General features: G+C 47.8%; 2 protein-coding genes across 2 annotated transcripts; one reads left to right on the forward strand and one right to left on the reverse strand.

Annotated features, from left to right (window-relative positions):
• Nucleotides 1-377: 377 nt before the first annotated feature.
• Nucleotides 378-15,084, forward strand: LOC135815381 (pleckstrin homology domain-containing family A member 2-like). Its single transcript, XM_065328671.1, has 11 exons — nt 378-1,071; nt 7,054-7,113; nt 7,562-7,601; nt 7,920-8,011; nt 8,895-9,068; nt 9,690-9,908; nt 10,960-11,028; nt 11,882-11,943; nt 12,566-12,626; nt 13,097-13,195; nt 13,771-15,084. Exons 1-11 carry the CDS (start codon nt 889-891, stop codon nt 13,777-13,779), a joined length of 1,068 nt encoding a protein of 355 aa, XP_065184743.1. The 5' UTR covers nt 378-888; the 3' UTR covers nt 13,780-15,084.
• Nucleotides 15,085-15,221: 137 nt separating this feature from the next.
• On the reverse strand, nt 15,222-17,090 carry LOC135815382 (protein N-lysine methyltransferase METTL21A-like). The gene has a single exon (XM_065328672.1). It carries the CDS (start codon nt 16,451-16,453, stop codon nt 15,731-15,733), a length of 723 nt encoding a protein of 240 aa, XP_065184744.1. The 5' UTR covers nt 16,454-17,090; the 3' UTR covers nt 15,222-15,730.
• Nucleotides 17,091-17,237: the final 147 nt, after the last annotated feature.

A 17,237-nucleotide genomic window follows, 5' to 3' on the forward strand; every position in this document is an offset into this window, starting at 1 on the left:
AGCGCTGCGTGGGGCAGTACTGAGTAGGTCTACTACTGACAGGTACTACATGTAGTATGTAGTAGTCGAACACAATGATTGGCATGCCCAGCATACCTCAGTAACCTGCACTGACTCTGTACTGTAGCTGTATGCGTGACGTGCTGACTAGACCATGTACTGAAGTGAAGGCCGCATTCGCAGGTAGAGCGCATTTTTAGACTTAGAGTTAGACTTTTAGTTAGAGTTAGACTATGTTAGAGGTTACTTGCATGCTCACTGATCATGGTGATCGCTGTACACCAAGTACGGAAGCAGAGAAAACTGTCGTTGCACAAAATAAAGCAGCACGCACAGCTCCAGTAGGATCGCACGCACAACATCGGCTCGCTAGCACTAAAAGTTTAGATGTCTCAAGTAACCAACTCGTGCGTATTTTAGTAGCAGTAGCAGAACTAACTCGTAACTGTTACTTGTCCTGGCCTGAGACTTGAGAGTAGACGTGTAGCTCAACGAGTAGATAGTAGCGTTGTAACTTGTATGGTTGGTTGTGTCAGTGATTTGTTGGAGTGACCTGGCATTGGAGCGGAAACACCAGTGGCATGCAGTGCTGCTGCTGCTGCTCTATCATTCAGCACTCGAGAGTATTTTAGCTGCGTGCACAATCAAAGTTTGACAAACTCCCGGCTTGCCCTGCTCGAGGCGAGCGAGCTCCCCAGATCTGTGCCAGAGAGGCGATCCGCTAGGCAGCAGCAGCAGCAGCAGAGGTCAACACCAGTGTGCGCTGGGTTAGTTGTTACCTTTCCAGCACAACTCTTAGTAGACCCCAGGATTCGACGATTGTTTGCCACTGGCGATTATAATATCGTGCGCTTGAATAGAAGAGTGCTGGTGAGATTCCCAATAGAGATGTCGACAGCAGAGGGCCAGCAGTCCAAAGATGGCACTGCAACGAAAGGCGCAGCCACTGGCCAAGGCTTGCCGCTCGGCCAGGAGGGCTATTTGGACAAGGAGTCGAAGAACAGCAAGTGGAATCGGCGCTACTTCGTCCTGGAACATGCCTGCCTACGTTACTATAAGGACAAACCAGCGGTAAGTCTAGTCTAGGAGTGTCAGTGAAGAAGACGTAGTACTAGTGTGTAGACCTACTAATAGATCTACCACGCATCTTGCGTGTGCCCAGACCTCTACTAGAGTTGGAAGCTGACGAGCTTGGTTTCTGGCCCCATCGTGGTAGAGAGACTGAAAACGTGTTTTCCTTTGATGAGTTCACTCACACGGGATGTGCCTAATTTCACACATCGTTACTTCAGTCGGACAGTCCTTCCCCTCCGATCCGCTCTTCGGGCCTGGGCTCAGGGCTGCTTGCGGTCATGTGCCAACCGCTGCTTTGTTTGACTGCGAGAACCGATTTGTCGTTCGTCGTGTGGCTTGTGGGCTGATGATATGAGTAGAGAATGGCAATGGACACGGCTAGTAGCAGTGTTCCAGATAACATGGCAGCGTTATCGGCCGCAAGGTAGATCTACGCGAAGTAGGCACACTCACGCACAGAAAAAGCTGAAGGGAAAGGGCAGCAGTCTTGTGTACTGTTGTAGTGTGTGGACCAAGTCCAAGACGTGTGGATCATGGAGTGAGACTGAGACTGTGGTGGGATTGTGGAATGCGGTCCATGCCAGATGACCCGCTCACATAATGAAGAAACACACCGAGTAGTGATGGGGCTCTGTGGGGTTGCCATTGATTTCCTCTGACGAAATTATAACATTCAATGTTCTTGGCAATTGATGATCAAAAGTCTGAACGTCTGAAGTGCTAGAGCTGATTGCCAGTTACTTAGGTGTAGAAGGTCGGTACCGTTACGTCAGTGTCGTGCAATGTTATCACATGTCAAGTAACTGGTGGTGTTAGTGGATATCATAGTTATTATAGTGGAATTTATAGCGTATTACTATGAATTACTTGTTATAGTGGAATTTATAGCGTATTACTATGAATTACTTGTGCCAAGTTGTGGGTCCTTTTCTTCCCAGTATAAAAGTCTGAATGTGCACCGTTTTCACCATTCCCTGGGTGTACGATTTCAAGACCTGCCCTGATACAGTGACACTGATAGTATAATTAGTATTCGTACTAATCAGTTCATGTGCACATGTCCTGAGTGCGGCAGAAGCAGAGACTGAGGAGAGGAGTGAAATGTCATTGTAGTTCAGTTACTTTTATGTGAACACTGAAGTACTAGTAGTCCTGGCCAGGGAGTGGCAGAGGGTGGTCCAGGATAGAAGACAGGAGTTTTGTACAGCTCTAGCCACAGCCTCGGCATGTGTAATGGAATCAGCAGTCAGCACCCCAGTGACATGACTGTGTTTGTTAGAACTGAGATATGGAATCAGGACTGTGTGTCCAGCAGCCACGCACACACATGACATGACCAGTGTTGAGTGCCCTCATGCATGAACATGCGTGTGGGTGTGCGCGCGCACACAAACACACATACCGGTATATTGTATGTGTTTGTGCACGTGCGCACATGTACCGGTGCTTGTGCCTGTGCACATGCATATATTTGTATACATACATTGGCTCTATAAGTCATGACTATGTGTTGAGTTCCTTATGGTATTACCGGTAGTGAGAGTACACAAACATGGGAGTATGCAGCACTTCAGCTGGTCAGGCTGACCCCTAGCCCAATTATCTGTTGATTCCAAGTTCTCCAGTAGTCTTGAATCATCACCAACCAAAGTTCATACGAAAGGTGCGTAGCGTGGCTGCAAGCGAGAGACTTCAGCGGGATTTGTACCTGGGGGGGGGGGGGGGGGGCTAGGCTAGCTCTTTGCTTCGGGACTAGGGGTTTGCATCCAATTTTGTAAAACACAGCTGGGGTCACTCAAGGGGTTGGATGTAAGAAGTAAGTTTTCGAAGTTGTGAATCCCACTAGTGACTGGTGGCATCTGGAGATGGTTGACGTCCAAAAAATATGCCATGACCCAAATCAAGCAGACTTGCCCACTCTGTTGTGTGTAGTCTTGGTAATCTGAGCTGGAGTAGCAGGGAGTCGTGTCAGCCATGCAGGGAGATAACATGGACAGGTGATACATGAACTAATGTTAGCACTCCCGTGCTGTCTGTTCCAGTCTCCGTTGGACCAGTGTGTGTGTATGTGTGCACGCTGTGCGGTATGCGTTTCACCACTGGTCTGGGCCGGATTTTGGATCGGTGGACGGCTATTTCAGCAGCGATTTCTTGTCGCGTAGACTGCAGACCAGGTAGAAGTTGGCAATCAGGGGTCGAAATACCCATAGTTGCTGGTACATTGGTCTTATGTTATCTCTGACGTGGATGCTACGACACCCTGCTGTATACTGTTTATGCACGCAAGTGCCACATTCACGTGCACACACACACATACACATACACACACACATACACACATGTGCACACTGTACTCAGTGTACTTAAGTTGCTCACTGCAAGAAACTTGTCACCTGCATAATGATGTCTACCCCCAGTTTCTTTGAGGGCAATGCAAATTGTTTGTTTCACTGAGGTCATCGGGTTCCAAGAATGCGCCGCCCACCAATGTCCGGCTTGGAAAAACAGAAACGGGTCCAAACATATCAAAGCTGACTACTCAATGGCCGTGGGCCCCTCGAACTTTAATAGGAGTGAGCCAGCCTGGAGTTGCCTATGATACGGTCTTGGAAGTCGGAGCCTAGTGTATGCATATCATGTACATGTACAGTTAGACCTCACATATCCTGACCTCTTTCATTAGGGGTCCAGGACAACTGGCGATAATACTAGTGTGTCTGGACGATCCACTTCATGCACATGTATATGTATACGAGGGACTCGTGCTATAATCAACCATTCTAGTACTGTTGCACTGAGAGTATTGTTTCAGCCTTTGTGGAGTTCTTTGGCGCAGCCAGCACAGAGAAGTGAGCCTGGTGCTCAGAATAGTATAGGAAATGAAGTGCAGAAAATCAGATCACGGCATGAAGTTGAAAGACATGTAGCCGAGGGATTCGCAGGTAAAATAAGAGATTGTTATATAGGTTGATGCTGAGGCAATGGAGAGCAGATGTTCATGGCTGATGGGCTGGTGTCGTTTGCCCTATCATTCAGGATCGGTTTGGCAGGTGCAATTGTGTTCGAAATGCTTCCTTAGTTTAAGGTATTGCAGCCTGTACAAGCATCCCGATTTGCTTTGGAGAAACCTTCAAATTGATAAACAATGCGGGCAGCAAACAATGAGCAGGGTGTTGAGTGTGCAGTGGAGCCTGCCAGTCACCAACCAGGGCTGCAGTGCACACCAGAGCTGCAGGAAAAGCCATAGTAATGTATTCAGGGAAGTAGAAGTAGATGCGCTGCTGGTAAACACACGTATGCCTCTGGGCGGCATATACCCATTGTGCTTTTCAAAGTTGTGCCATGTAAACACCTACAGGTAGAATCTGATTAGTGTTTTGTAGTGGTTTTACCAGCATGCTCCTGTCAGCCTTAATTTCTTGTGGCCCTCTAGGGTGTGGTGGCCGGGTGTATTTTAGGAGTATTTTTATTTTAGGAGCGGTGCAACAGCCATGGCTATGACCTCAATATCTGCTTCAGTGGAATGACCAGAATGTGCGCTTGCATGCGGAGTTGTATTACTACACCAAGCAGGAAAATAGAGAATGGACAGTTCGGGTGAAGTTTCCTGTGCCTGTGGCCGCCGCCGCAGTATAACAGTTTTAAAATAGCGCCGCTGCAGACGGATGGTGTGTGCACTAAGGGATGGTGTGTGCACTAAGGCATTCGTCAGTGCGCTGCGTGTCATTGCATCTTGCTTGATTTTTGAAGGTCTATCCGATTCTGTTACCTGCTATTTACCGTGATATAGGTTGAAATACCCCTTCCCATCGTTGTTTTGGGGTGGATTTTACAAAAACAATCCAGTACATGCAGGGCACTAGGGAAATCAGGGGATCCCCACCCTTGGCCCGGGGGGGGGGGGGGGGGCATTGGTGTACGTGTAATGTATATCCCGGGACGGTACATGTAAGTGACGTGAACAACGTGGTTCTTAGAGGTGTCAGTGTGTCCTTGGCCAGACCGCAGTGCAGTTCCACCGTGTTCCTGTAGCATTCCGATGAGCGGAGGAACATTGTGTGTTACATGCGCGTGCACGCTCTATTACATCGGACACACGGCTACATATACTTGTAGAAACTAGGACGAACATCAGCTGATTGTGTGGGGTGTGTGCAGTGTGATACGCAGAAACAGACAGCTCCACTTCCGCAGCAGCTACCAGTCCTAGGTGCACTTCATCTGTGCATTGGCACAAGCCATGTATGGCAACTACTGCTAGTTGCTACAGTGCAGCAGAATGAAACAGCTGCCTGTGAGGCATACACAACAATGCTATAAAACGCCGTGTGGCACGCCAGGAGTATTGTGTCGTAGCCTACGGTGTACGCAGTGTGTACTCATTCTGTGACAAACAACGCACCGTGTGCAGCAGTGGTCACATTGCGTCTGGCGTGCACAGATCGATCTGTGCACGCCAGACGCAATCTGACCACTGCTAGATCAACGGCTGCTGCTGCTAATGCTGGTGCTGCAGGCGTGCCCTTCCTGTGTGAACTGCGAAGCTCCACAGCCGCTGCGGTGCATGTCAGATCTGGAACAGTGGAGGAGACACGTGCATGCCGTGCACTGTCTGTGTTCCGGGCGTGCAAACAGGATGCCTTTGCATGCACTGGTGGCTTTGCACGGCTTTGCTTGGCATAGCCATTGTTGTACCACACTGTCGCTACCTGCTGCTCAGTAAGCTGCCGGCAGCACGTGGCAAGGAAATTGATTGTTGGCAGTGTGTGTGTATTTGTACCCGTCTATCCCATGTATGGATTTGTCACAATATTCTACAATGCCAATGCTCTCTCCGTACGAATGGACGTGCTAACATAGTTAAAACTCCTTTCAAGGGCATGGAGCCCTGTTCTGTACTGCTGCTTGCTGCTGCCGTGCTGGTGCTACTATACCTTGTGTTGTGAATGGTGTTGTCGTGGGAAAGGTCTTCAGTGAATGTGTGTCAGATCTCGTCATGACTGTAACTCCTACTTGATTCCCTGGCTAGGTGCTTCTATGCTAGGCTATGCTATGCTTGATTTGTTTGAATTCTTTCTGGAGCTTTGAATTTATTGATTTGTATTTGACCTGTCTTACCTGTGTCTACGTAACTTGCTGTGCAGTATCCTTGATCGTTGTGTTAGATAAGTGCCCAGATGTCATAACATCCATGCTGGATTAGTCAGTAGACTGCTCTGCTGCACTGTTTGACGACGTAGTTACGTTCCTTTATTTCGCTTCGCACTCGTAGTTTGAATTTCTTGAGTGCACGCACGGCGTATTTTTTGTGTTTAGTTTTAGTGACGTCGTGAGGTACTAATTTGGCTACTCGGACTGTACGAACTGTACTCGGGCGTGATCGAGTATCGATCTGGCTACATTTTGGCGCTAGTGCTTTTGACAGTTGTTTTCATTTTGGCGCTAGTGCTTTCGACAGTTTGTCTTACCTGGTTTCTAGGCAGTTCTTCTTCTCTCTTGCTTCAACACAGTCATGTAATTTCTTTCGTTTCCTTTTCTATCTTGCATCCTCTGTAATCGTTCGTGCCATGTAAATAAATACTGGTCGGTCTCAGTTCTTGGAACCTTAGAGTGTATGGTACACAACACCTTGCATCACTTCCCCAGGTCCTCATTGTCTCACTTGTTTGTGTGTGTGTGTGTGTTGGATCATGCCATGTGCTGGCAAGAACGGACTATACATGTACTGAAGTATAGTGTGTGTATGTCGGCGTGTGTGTTTGTGTGGGTATGTGTCTGTTTGTGTTTGTGTGTGTGTGCGCACGCGTGTGTTTTGTGAAAAAGTTGAACTTCTGCTGCTCAAGGGCTTTATCTGTCTTGCAACGCAGTCACGAACAGAGGAAGGTAGAGTGTCATGTCAATTGCACAGCTGTGCAAATCCAGACCAAGTTCTGACTTTGTTTGTCGTTTTTGTTCGTATTGTGGTGGTGTTGCTTGCAGAACCTTCCTGAGGAAGAGCGGCAAAGTCGTGGAGAAATTCGCCTAAAGAGGGTGCTAGGTGTAAGTCAAGTCCTTTGCTACTTGTGTGTGTGTGCTGCCGCGTGTGTGTGTGTTTGTGTGTGTGTGGTCGTGCGTGCGCGCGTGTGTGTGTGTGTGTATGTATGTGTGTGTGGCAGTCTTTGGACAGGGTCGCATTCGGACTTACTTCTCTATTCTGCAACAGCCGTGGCCAAAAATCCGACCCACGAGTCAAGTAGTGCTGTGTTTCCATTTCAATTACATTCCGCACAGTTGAAAAAACCTATCCGAACCTCCGACGGCTTTGGCGCTGCTTTCCGGTCGTTGGTCGGATTTCTTTGGCCACCACGACTTTAGACTGGCAATAGCACTGAGGACTGGCTGACTGATGAACTCGATTAGAATGTATACTGGCATTAGCACCGAGGACTGGTTGACTGATGAACTTGATGTTTTGTAACTTTTGTTTACTTTACTCTATGGCAATCAGGTCGATACAACGACAGTCAAGGATCATCGATCATGTTTAGGTACGTAAGGTCACTTAGCACCAAACCCACTGCTGAAATTCATCAGATCATGGTGCGATCAAGACCCATTACCATGGTGCGATCAAGACCCATTACTATGGTGCGATCAAGACCCATTTCTTGCACTCAGAAAACCTTGAAGCTCCCGCTCTGCACGACCCCCCACCCGCAACGAACAATATTCCGTATCCTTTTTTCCAGCCCTTGCCAATCTCCGTTGAAAGCCCAAGCAGGCGTTGACACATTTTATGTACAGGCTGTAAAGATTATGACTGGGTCAAGTGTGATCGGCTGTCGCTTGGGCTGGTTGTTGTGCAGAAATCCAAACCGTCGGTGGGCCAATCTATCTGGCTGCATACTCGGACGAGGAGCGGTCAAAGTGGATCGACCAGATCAGACTTGCCTGTCGGGTAAGTAAGGCCATGCGTTTGGTTCAGGCTCTGCTGGCGGACTGCACGGTATGCAATAGACATGCTGAGCAGACTACGGGTGTGGCATGTGAACTCCGCACCGATGTACAGTTAGTATCGCCTATAGCGTTGGTGTTTGATTTTGAGCATTTTATCACTATAAGCGATATATTACTATGACCGGTACTGCATGCAATGTATGCGAGTGGGGTGTCAAACGACTCAGCGCGCCGTGCACATACGCACTACATACATGTACAATGTCATGTAGCTGGCTGTAGCTCCTGACACACAAAATCAGCATTTCCTCACGATGGAGGCATATTTTGGTCACTTGTACGAGCAAAACTCACCAAACAACACTCACTGGACAAGTTCTTCACGAAGAAGTAATGCCCTGTTCTCCTCTGACATTGCTTGATTTTTCATAAATCACTATAGCCGATGCAAAAATAATGTAATAAAGGTCTTTTGCAATATGAATTTGATCACTATAGGCGATTATTACTATACGCGATAACTGTGTATACTTGGTTATGGCAAATGAAAATGAATTTGAGAAATTGATCACTATATCCGGTATATTACTATAGCCGCCAACCTTATAGGCGATACGGACTGTACATGTATGCTGTGAGTGTGCCATTGGGTGATTGCGGTTATATCATGGATGTGTGCGAAGCCGAGCTGCGGCCTTTAGCACTGCATGCACCAGTGCTCATCAGTTCGGATTCAATTTATTGACACACACACAATGGTTTCACGCATGCACATACATGTACCCACTCACTCACTCGCTCTCTCACTCTCTCACTCACTCACTGTCTCACTCACTCTCTCACTCACTCTGATTCACTTCTACTGTTTCTCTCGGTGTGTACAGCGCTTGACTATGCAATCCTCAGCCAGCACTGATCCAGTTATGCAGCATGGTGTAGAAAGTCTCAGCTTGCAAGACAGATCAAGTTGTTCGGCAACGGCCCCTAGCAAGACTGACACTACCTCAGGAACGAAAACGCATGTAGTCGCTGGGGTGGTGGTACGACTGCCCATGAAGGTGCGTGCATGTCAGCACCCGCCCTGTGTACTCCTACTGCACTGCTGTGTATGAGCTTGCTATGTATACTGGTAGGACGTGTACTGTGCATCAATGAACCACTGTACAGCTAATGCCGGAATTCCTAGGCGAGCCTGTACCAGTGCCTGTACACAAGCTCTGTGACCATGCAGCGTATGAGTATTGTTCCTCTATAATTATGATTTCGGCGACTTCCATCATTGACGCATGTACACACAGTGTCGTCTTGTACATGCGGTGCTGCCGACATTTCAACAAGGCATGCTCGATAGAAAACTAATCTACTTGGACTGTAGTCGCGGGGCTGCCACTCTGTCACAATCGGTATAGCTGGGGAGGTATAATATACCTTCCCAGCTTATAAACACTCCACCACTCCACACTGCGCTATTAGCCCCCATGCACACCACCATATTGAGGAAATTCAATCTTGGGTAGATGTTGCGTATCCGAAACGTGGCCTAGTTCGTTGCAGCTTCTATATTTCCACGTTAAAATCTAACCATTCAATGCCGATATATTATATCGGCAATGGTTGGATTCTAAATGAGTACACAGCTCTTAGTACTCGTTTCTTCTGATTTCATGTCTTTCCAACAGTCGGATGGCGATGGCTCTGCCCCTCCGGAAAGAACAAGCGACACTGATGTCTCCCATCCTGACCGTGTGATGTCTCTAGGCAGCAGTACGTTAGGTGCCAACGCTCCGCCACAGCAGGGAATGAGCAGCGCTACCAGTGGCTCGTCCCTTGGTGTCGGCCATCGGCGTGAGGGAGGGCGAGTGGTGAAGAGCGGGTATTGCGTCAAGCAGGGACACGTTGTAAGTTGCATTCCTGATCAATAGGACGAGAGCTTCTCGGCGGCCATTAGTCTTTGAAAGACCCACCCACAAACACACACACACACGTGCGTGCTTGTGGCATTGAAGCCGAGACCTTTGGTCGGTGGAGCCCCTGGTACCTCACCATCACTGCTGCCCAGTGCAGCCCCTGCTCAGTAGCTGTTTGTTTTTGTCCACATAATTATTTATTTTACGAGTTGGGTTTGTGAATAATAGTAAAAAAAAACAAACAAACAAACAAACACACACACACACACACAAATGCACCACACTTGTCATTCCCTTGACCCACATTGCGCCTCCAAAAGGTGACTTGTGGTATTTGCTTACCTCAACAGCATGCGGGGTGTATAACTGCATGCTACCTGTGGGTGTACAGTGCTCTTGTCGTCTTGAGTACTGTATACGCAGGGGCGGATCCAGGAGGGGTTCCAGGGGTTCCACGGAACCCCTAAATTTCGTAAATGTACTACTGGCAACCACATGCGTGTCCATGTACATGTATCAGCTGTTCGGTTTGGAACCCCCTGTAGATATTTGCTGGAGCGCCGCTGATAAGTACACATTTTCCGACGGTTCATGAATTCTTTCGTTAGATCACTCCACCAGTAGGTTCGTTACGTACTAAATCTCGTTTTTGGTTGAGGTCTGTCACCCTGAACGTTCAGAAGGGGTCACTTTGGTTAATTTGTGCCCCCTGACGAATATAGCGAACGTTAATTCCAAACGAAACTTTGTACTTATACAGTACGAGACATGTGGTGTGTGGTATGCCTGCTTGGTTGCTCGTTTGTTTGGTTCATTAGTATGTCATGCCATACACGCACACGTGTTGTAAGTGTAGAGCATTTGCACCACGAGTCAACACCATTCGGAGAATACCCCCCCCCCCCCCCGTATGGTTTGTAGCCACAGCAATGCATCGTATTTGCCCGGATGTATAATGTCCACTACCGAAATACCGCTCGCCGTTTGGCTGACACTACAGTACATACGTGTATGGTATATCTATGCTCTTATGACTGCACAGAGGAAGAACTGGAAAAAGCGCTTTTTCCTGCTTGACCCGTTTGGTTTCGCATACTACTCGTCGGAAACGGTAAGCAGTCAGTGTGATTCCTGTTTTTGTCTTGGAACGTTTACCCAGAGACACCTTTTAGATGTTTATGGATGGGTTGCCTGCTATCGTTTTCAGTAGGACTCAGCTAAGATTTGAGTGTGTGTATACCAGCATGAGTATGTTATCGCCTGCATACCTGCTTCACATGCACCAGGCTCTGGAAAAGGTCACAGCTGACTGATGTCAGCAGTACATGATCTGAGCCAAGAAAACACGCAAATTTAGAATTGGAGTTTTCATTGAAAATTGATACACAACTGATTTTTTTACTCTTGTAATGCCTGCGGAGGAGCCATGGTCTGGACCTAATCGAGAAAGTATAATGTGTCAAAAGCAACCGTACAGGAAAGTTGATCCAACAGGATACATGAATGTGCACATATACAATATCTACAAACATTTCCCTGTTACCTAGCTCAAACCTGGTAGCTTCCCTCATTCATGTTGAATTACTGCTGCAGACGAGTTTGGATAGTAGACCAAAGATATGTGTGGCCGAATGATTATCTCTGAAACCAGATATGCCATGAAACTTCACAGCTCGCCTAAAAATCTCCTGGCACTAGCATGACGGTCGTCAAAACCATCATGCTCTCGGACCCGGGTTAATCTGCTGTGTTAATTGGGTGAATGGAGCAACTAGTTCTACATCGTCAGATAGTATTCTTTGTCAGTAACGTGGGAAAGCTTGTTGATGTTCAGGCTGTTATTATGTATAGTGCACTACCTCAAATAGTCAATGTTCACCAGCTACCGATAGAAAAAGCCACTGTGTTCTAATTACGTTGTTGTTGTTGTGGCTTCTGGTGCTCCTTCTGTTCCCACTTGGTAGGATAAAGAACCCATCAGGAACATTGCCATCACGGAAATACTGGCAGTGAACGAATGCACCAGGTAAGTGAGCATCTTGTCGCCACCGGGGTTTGATCTCCGACTGAATATCTGCATGGCTGGGCGCTGTAAGAATTTCGGGGCTTGCACAACACGTGGTGACAAGAAGGACCCTCTCATCCAGTTTCCTTTACGATGCATTGCAACCATCCATTGCTCGTCAAAATCCCTGGTCACTATCATGCCATACCTGCAGTCCTACATCCTGCTTGATGATGCATGCTACTCACCTCTAGATATCACAAAGAGACATTTTAGATTGCTTCGAGCAGATGATATACATGTATGTTTGGTAGCAATGGGGTGTGTGCAGTTGTTCTTTAGTTTAGGCTTGCTAGTGTCCGTGACAGGTACATGTGTGTAGGTACTCTACATGACTGCACTCCTCCAAGTTGCTCTCTTGGCATGAGACTGAGTAGTGACACTTTTCGTACAGAAAGACCTCGCTCGCTTATCCGGTCCTCTTTTATCCAGTTACCTCCCCAGTCAGTAGGAAATCAGTTGAAGTAGATCCGCAGAAAACATTTGGAGCGGAGTACAGCACTTTTTGGGATTATCCGATTCCCTCGCCTACTGGTATTTACTATTATTCTACCTTTCCCTCTCCCCGTGTTATCTGTAACAGTTTCAGTAGCAGAGGCAACGTCTTCCAGCTGGTAACAAATGGTTGCATATACTATATCCAGGTAAGGACGGCTGGAGTTCTGATGTTCTGTGTTCCAGTTAGGCTGTGTGCACCTGAAGGGTTTCTGAATAAAAGGCTCACTTTCACTGAGGTGATAACAAATCAGTGAATCCTGTTCTGAAGAAACGGCCTCAGGCAGTCAGGGTTCTGTGTATTGGCCTGAAAAGGCACAGTACATGTACATGCAAGTGGGTGGGTGTGTATATCTAGGCAGCTGCTGCCTGGTGGGTGCCTGCATGTAGTGTTGGTCTGTTAACAGTCTAGATCCCACGGTGGAGTTTATTATTATTATTAATATTACGCACACACTCATGGCCAAGGCCAATCAAGGAGGAGGTGAGGGCGATTATAGCCAGCCATATACTTGCGCGCGGCTGTGCACGGGATCCCATGTAATCCCCTTTTACGGTTTTTACGTGTAGGCGTTCGTTTTGGCAAGTTTAGTGTTCTCTTCTGCCGCTTCTCACCCAGGCACCGACTGAGAGGGACATGCGGGAGTGGATAGCCGCAGTTCAGGGCGAACTGCACGGAGTGACGAAAAGTCCCGAGAAAGGCAACCGCAGGTCATTGGTAAGCACACTGTAAAGGCACGCTGGCAGTGTATACATCGTCATAATGCATGGCAGGGGGGGGGGATAATGCATGGCAGGGGGGGGGGGGATAATGCATGGCAGGGGGGGGGGGGGGGATAATGCATGGCAGGGGGGGGGGGGGGGATAATGCATGGAAGGGGGGGGGGGGATAATGCATGCCATCATGTGGTACGTTGCAGCATTGCTAGAGTGTTTGTATGAATTACTGACAATCCTCTTGGCTCCATACCCTATGAATAAATGCTGAGCCTGGAAAATATAATTTCACCGTTCTCATGAGGGGCAGTTAGGCAGCCTTTTTTGTTTACATCTGTAGGGAATGCCATCATCTTCAAGGATCAGATGCAGCTCCTAAAGGTGTCTTGCATGAAGAACGTGACTGTGTTGGAATGGTGGAGAACAAGTTGTCGTGGCGTACCTGGTAACTGCGCGTCACCTTTGTAGATTAGACTTTGGTCACTGTGTGTGCGTCGTGATTGGTATAATGCTATAGTCTGGTCACTGTGGTGGCTCTCCCGTTTTGTTTTCTGCGTTTGTTTTCTGTGTTTGCAGAGAATGTGAGCCGTCTGTGCCAAGAAGGCGTGCAGATGCTAGGCCTTGCACAATGCGTGGGTTCAGAGGCGGCGCATGGCAGCCACGCCAGTGTGTTGCCATCACTCCTGCTCCACAGCATGCACATGGCCGGGTGTAACGTCACCGCATATGTTCTACGAGCCACGCAACTACAATGCATGGAGTCTTGAGTAGTGGAGTACACATGCGGCGGCTTTCGACGTGGCCCGGAACTTGTCCAATCATGCCTGGCATCTACGACGCGCACAGACTACCTCGATGCACTGCAACACTTGCGTGGATAGCATGCAAGTGGTTATAAGCACACATAATGACAATTGTCCGAACTTGAACCCAGCTATTTCATTAGTATTTACATCGTCTTAAGTGTTCCACCTGTCCACTCTGCGACTGATGTGTGTTTGCATTCGTTGCTGAGTGAGCTAGCCAACCGGAACCGTTTCCAATTTTGACCCTGCCAGTAGGCAATGGGATATCTGTAACTGGTGGCAAGTATGCGTGCGTGTTTCTGCCATTAGACACCCTTAGCAAACAACGGTAACGCTATTTTTTACGGTACTCGTACCTTGATCACCCAAATAGCGTTGAAGCTGCAGCGTATAAACGTTATGGGGGCTGATTTATCGTTGTGACCAACGGTACGTGTTTTGGCCAAATATTGCATAGTCCGTACGCATTTCACCTTGTATCGCGTATATGGTGACAAAAATGGTTGTACCGCGCGAAATCAAAGCTACTCTCGTGGCAACAGCGTACTAAAAATAGCGTGCATCTTGCTAAAGGTCGAACCCAAATCACGGTATTTTCCCCCTTACGATAATACCGTTACAACATAACGTTTTTTGCTAAGGGTGTCTAATATCTGCTCCTATCCCCTTTAGGGCAGTTTGGCACTAGCGTGCCACTGCTAGTTTGAAGGACTTTGCTCGCCACCGATTTCCTTTGGGCACGGCCCATTTTCGAATTTCTACTCATTCCCTGTATTATAGCATACATACTATTACAATTTGTGTATCCAATCTCTATTATTACTCAACTAGGCTCCACACACAGATATTTGTAGAGTGTGCCCCTGTTCAATTCTGCCGCAGTGTCCCCCTGCGCACTTACCCAAAGAATTTCCACGAGTGAAAGATGTCCCATTTGCAAGAAAGCTGCTGCTATTCTCTGATTATTTCCTTTGCTACCGCCCACTGTTTCCAGGACATACAGGGCGGAATGCCCAGACAAGTCTTTGATAGAACTTTGACAGTGGCTGGCTGTCCTTGGGCCTGTACTCTGCAGGTAACCCAATGGCCCGTTTGCATGTGTGTGTGTGTGTGTGTGTGTGTGTGTGTGTGTGTGTGTGTGTGTGCGTGTGTGCACGCATGAGTGTGTGGTTGGGTGCTGACAGTTTATCCATTCCTGGGACATGCAATCACGCACGAGTGTGTGATTGGGTGCTGACAGTTTATCCATTCCTGGGACATGCAATCAATTCAGATTGAAACCAGTTCTGGTTTGTACTGGGAAGTGTAAAAATAATTACTCTGATCGCACCTCACTGGATTGCGGTCTATTACCTAATTTAACAGAGATGCTCTAGTAATAGGGCGAAGAGAGCTATGTAATTAACGCAATGAATAGGGCAAGTTGCGCACTCCAAACCATGAGCAAAACTACTTGTCATTTACATGTACGTTCCTTGAACGTTTTCGAGGCCATCTATTTCTATTGAGTTATTGGGTTGAGGGGGTTAATTTGCCAGTAATCCTGACAGAGAGAGACAGAGAGAGAGAGAGAGAGACAGAGAGAGAGAGAGAGAGAGACAGAGACAGAGAGAGAGAGAGAGCTTTTACGCAGAGGACTATGTGACCTGGTGTAATGGCACACCACACAACAAACTCCTGACCGACCCAAGCCAAGGGTTCCAAACAAATTATCTTCTTTCCTGCCTTGCTCAGCATGTGTTCGCAAGTTGAAACTTCAAAATCCTATATGAAGAATGTGCGAAGTCCTCTGGGAAATATTTGGATGGCATAGTTTCAACAGTGACTCCTTTCTCGGCCAACATCTTCCAGAAGTTATCCTCACCAAGGCCACGCTCTTTGTAACAAATGAAAATGTCTGTGCCGGGTTTTGAAAGTCTCTCTATGGTGGCAAGAAGATGGACTGACATCTCAGGAAGATAAACTACTTCGGAGCCGAGGATGACATCATACTTCTTCTCCTCACAGGAAGTGACGCACTTGGTCTGCACCTTGCACCAGTCCAACGGCTCGACGGTGATGTTGGACGGCGAGAGTGTGTCATCGGCCGCACTCACACGGCCCACGTTGGCCGTCACGTTCTGGCGTGCTCTCTCCAGCGCCGCTTCTTGGTCGGTAAGCGCGACTCGTGCGCCGTGCAGCCACGCCACAATGCCCACTAACCCAGTACCACAACCGAGCTCAACACACCGCTTCCCATGCCAGAATCCCGGCCGGAAGTATGCACTCTCCAGGAAGCTGGCGAGCAGAAACGATCCGTCCCACAGCTTCTCCGATGTGTTGTGATGTGCATCTACTTTCACGCCCAGGTTCTGGGCAATGTCCACTCGGTGTCCTTTGAAGGTGAACTGGCGCGTTGGCTGCTCGGAACGAGCTGCGTACGGGTTTGAGTACTTCCACAGGACAACGGCCATTGTGGTGTTGGGCAGTCCTGCAGGTCTTTATGCTAACAGCAGCTTACACGTGCTGCCTTGTACACAGCACTGGGTCACTGCCAGCGATGAGATGCTACCCAACCCACGTCTAGCAAGTACTTAGTTTCTCAGCAGGTGCTGCTACTTCTATACTACTGTGCACGTCTGCAGAACAACAGCCAGTTGCTTACCAGCTATGCAGTACAATCAGTCATGCAGATACTTGTAGATGTCCAGTCCAGAGGGCAGTTCCAGGTCCTTCACGAGTTGCATATGTCACGTATCACCATTACACGCATCAGCAATTACCTTGACTGTCAGTCTGTTATCCATGGCTTATCCCAGTACATGTACTACTAACTAGAGTCAGTTCACTTGTAAACTTCTACGCGTATACGGTAGAACATCTATATCTACTGTATTTTGAAAAATATTTTCACACATGTACATTGCATGAAGAAATCATGGAAGAAAATAGACATCACACACAAGCAGAAAACAAATTCAAGACTCTGACTGAGAGGAGAACAGTGAAAGCTCAGAAGACTTGATTACTGGAGTGAAAAGAATGTGTCTAGAACTACAGTCGACTAGTCGTTGCAAATAGTTCTCGATCGACCTCCTCATTTGTACATTCAGGTACATGTATTTGAATTTGAAAAAAAATCTTTTCCTCCTATAAATTATTATAACACGGCCCGGCCGGGCATAATCCGCGCATGCGTAGTTGCGTACGCGTGGCATGCACGTCATGACGTCAGTCAGCAGTAACCCTGGCTACGCC

The sequence above is a fragment of the Sycon ciliatum genome, chromosome 4 (assembly GCF_964019385.1).
Source record: "Sycon ciliatum chromosome 4, ocSycCili1.1, whole genome shotgun sequence".
Classification (NCBI taxonomy): Eukaryota; Metazoa; Porifera; class Calcarea; order Leucosolenida; family Sycettidae; genus Sycon; species Sycon ciliatum.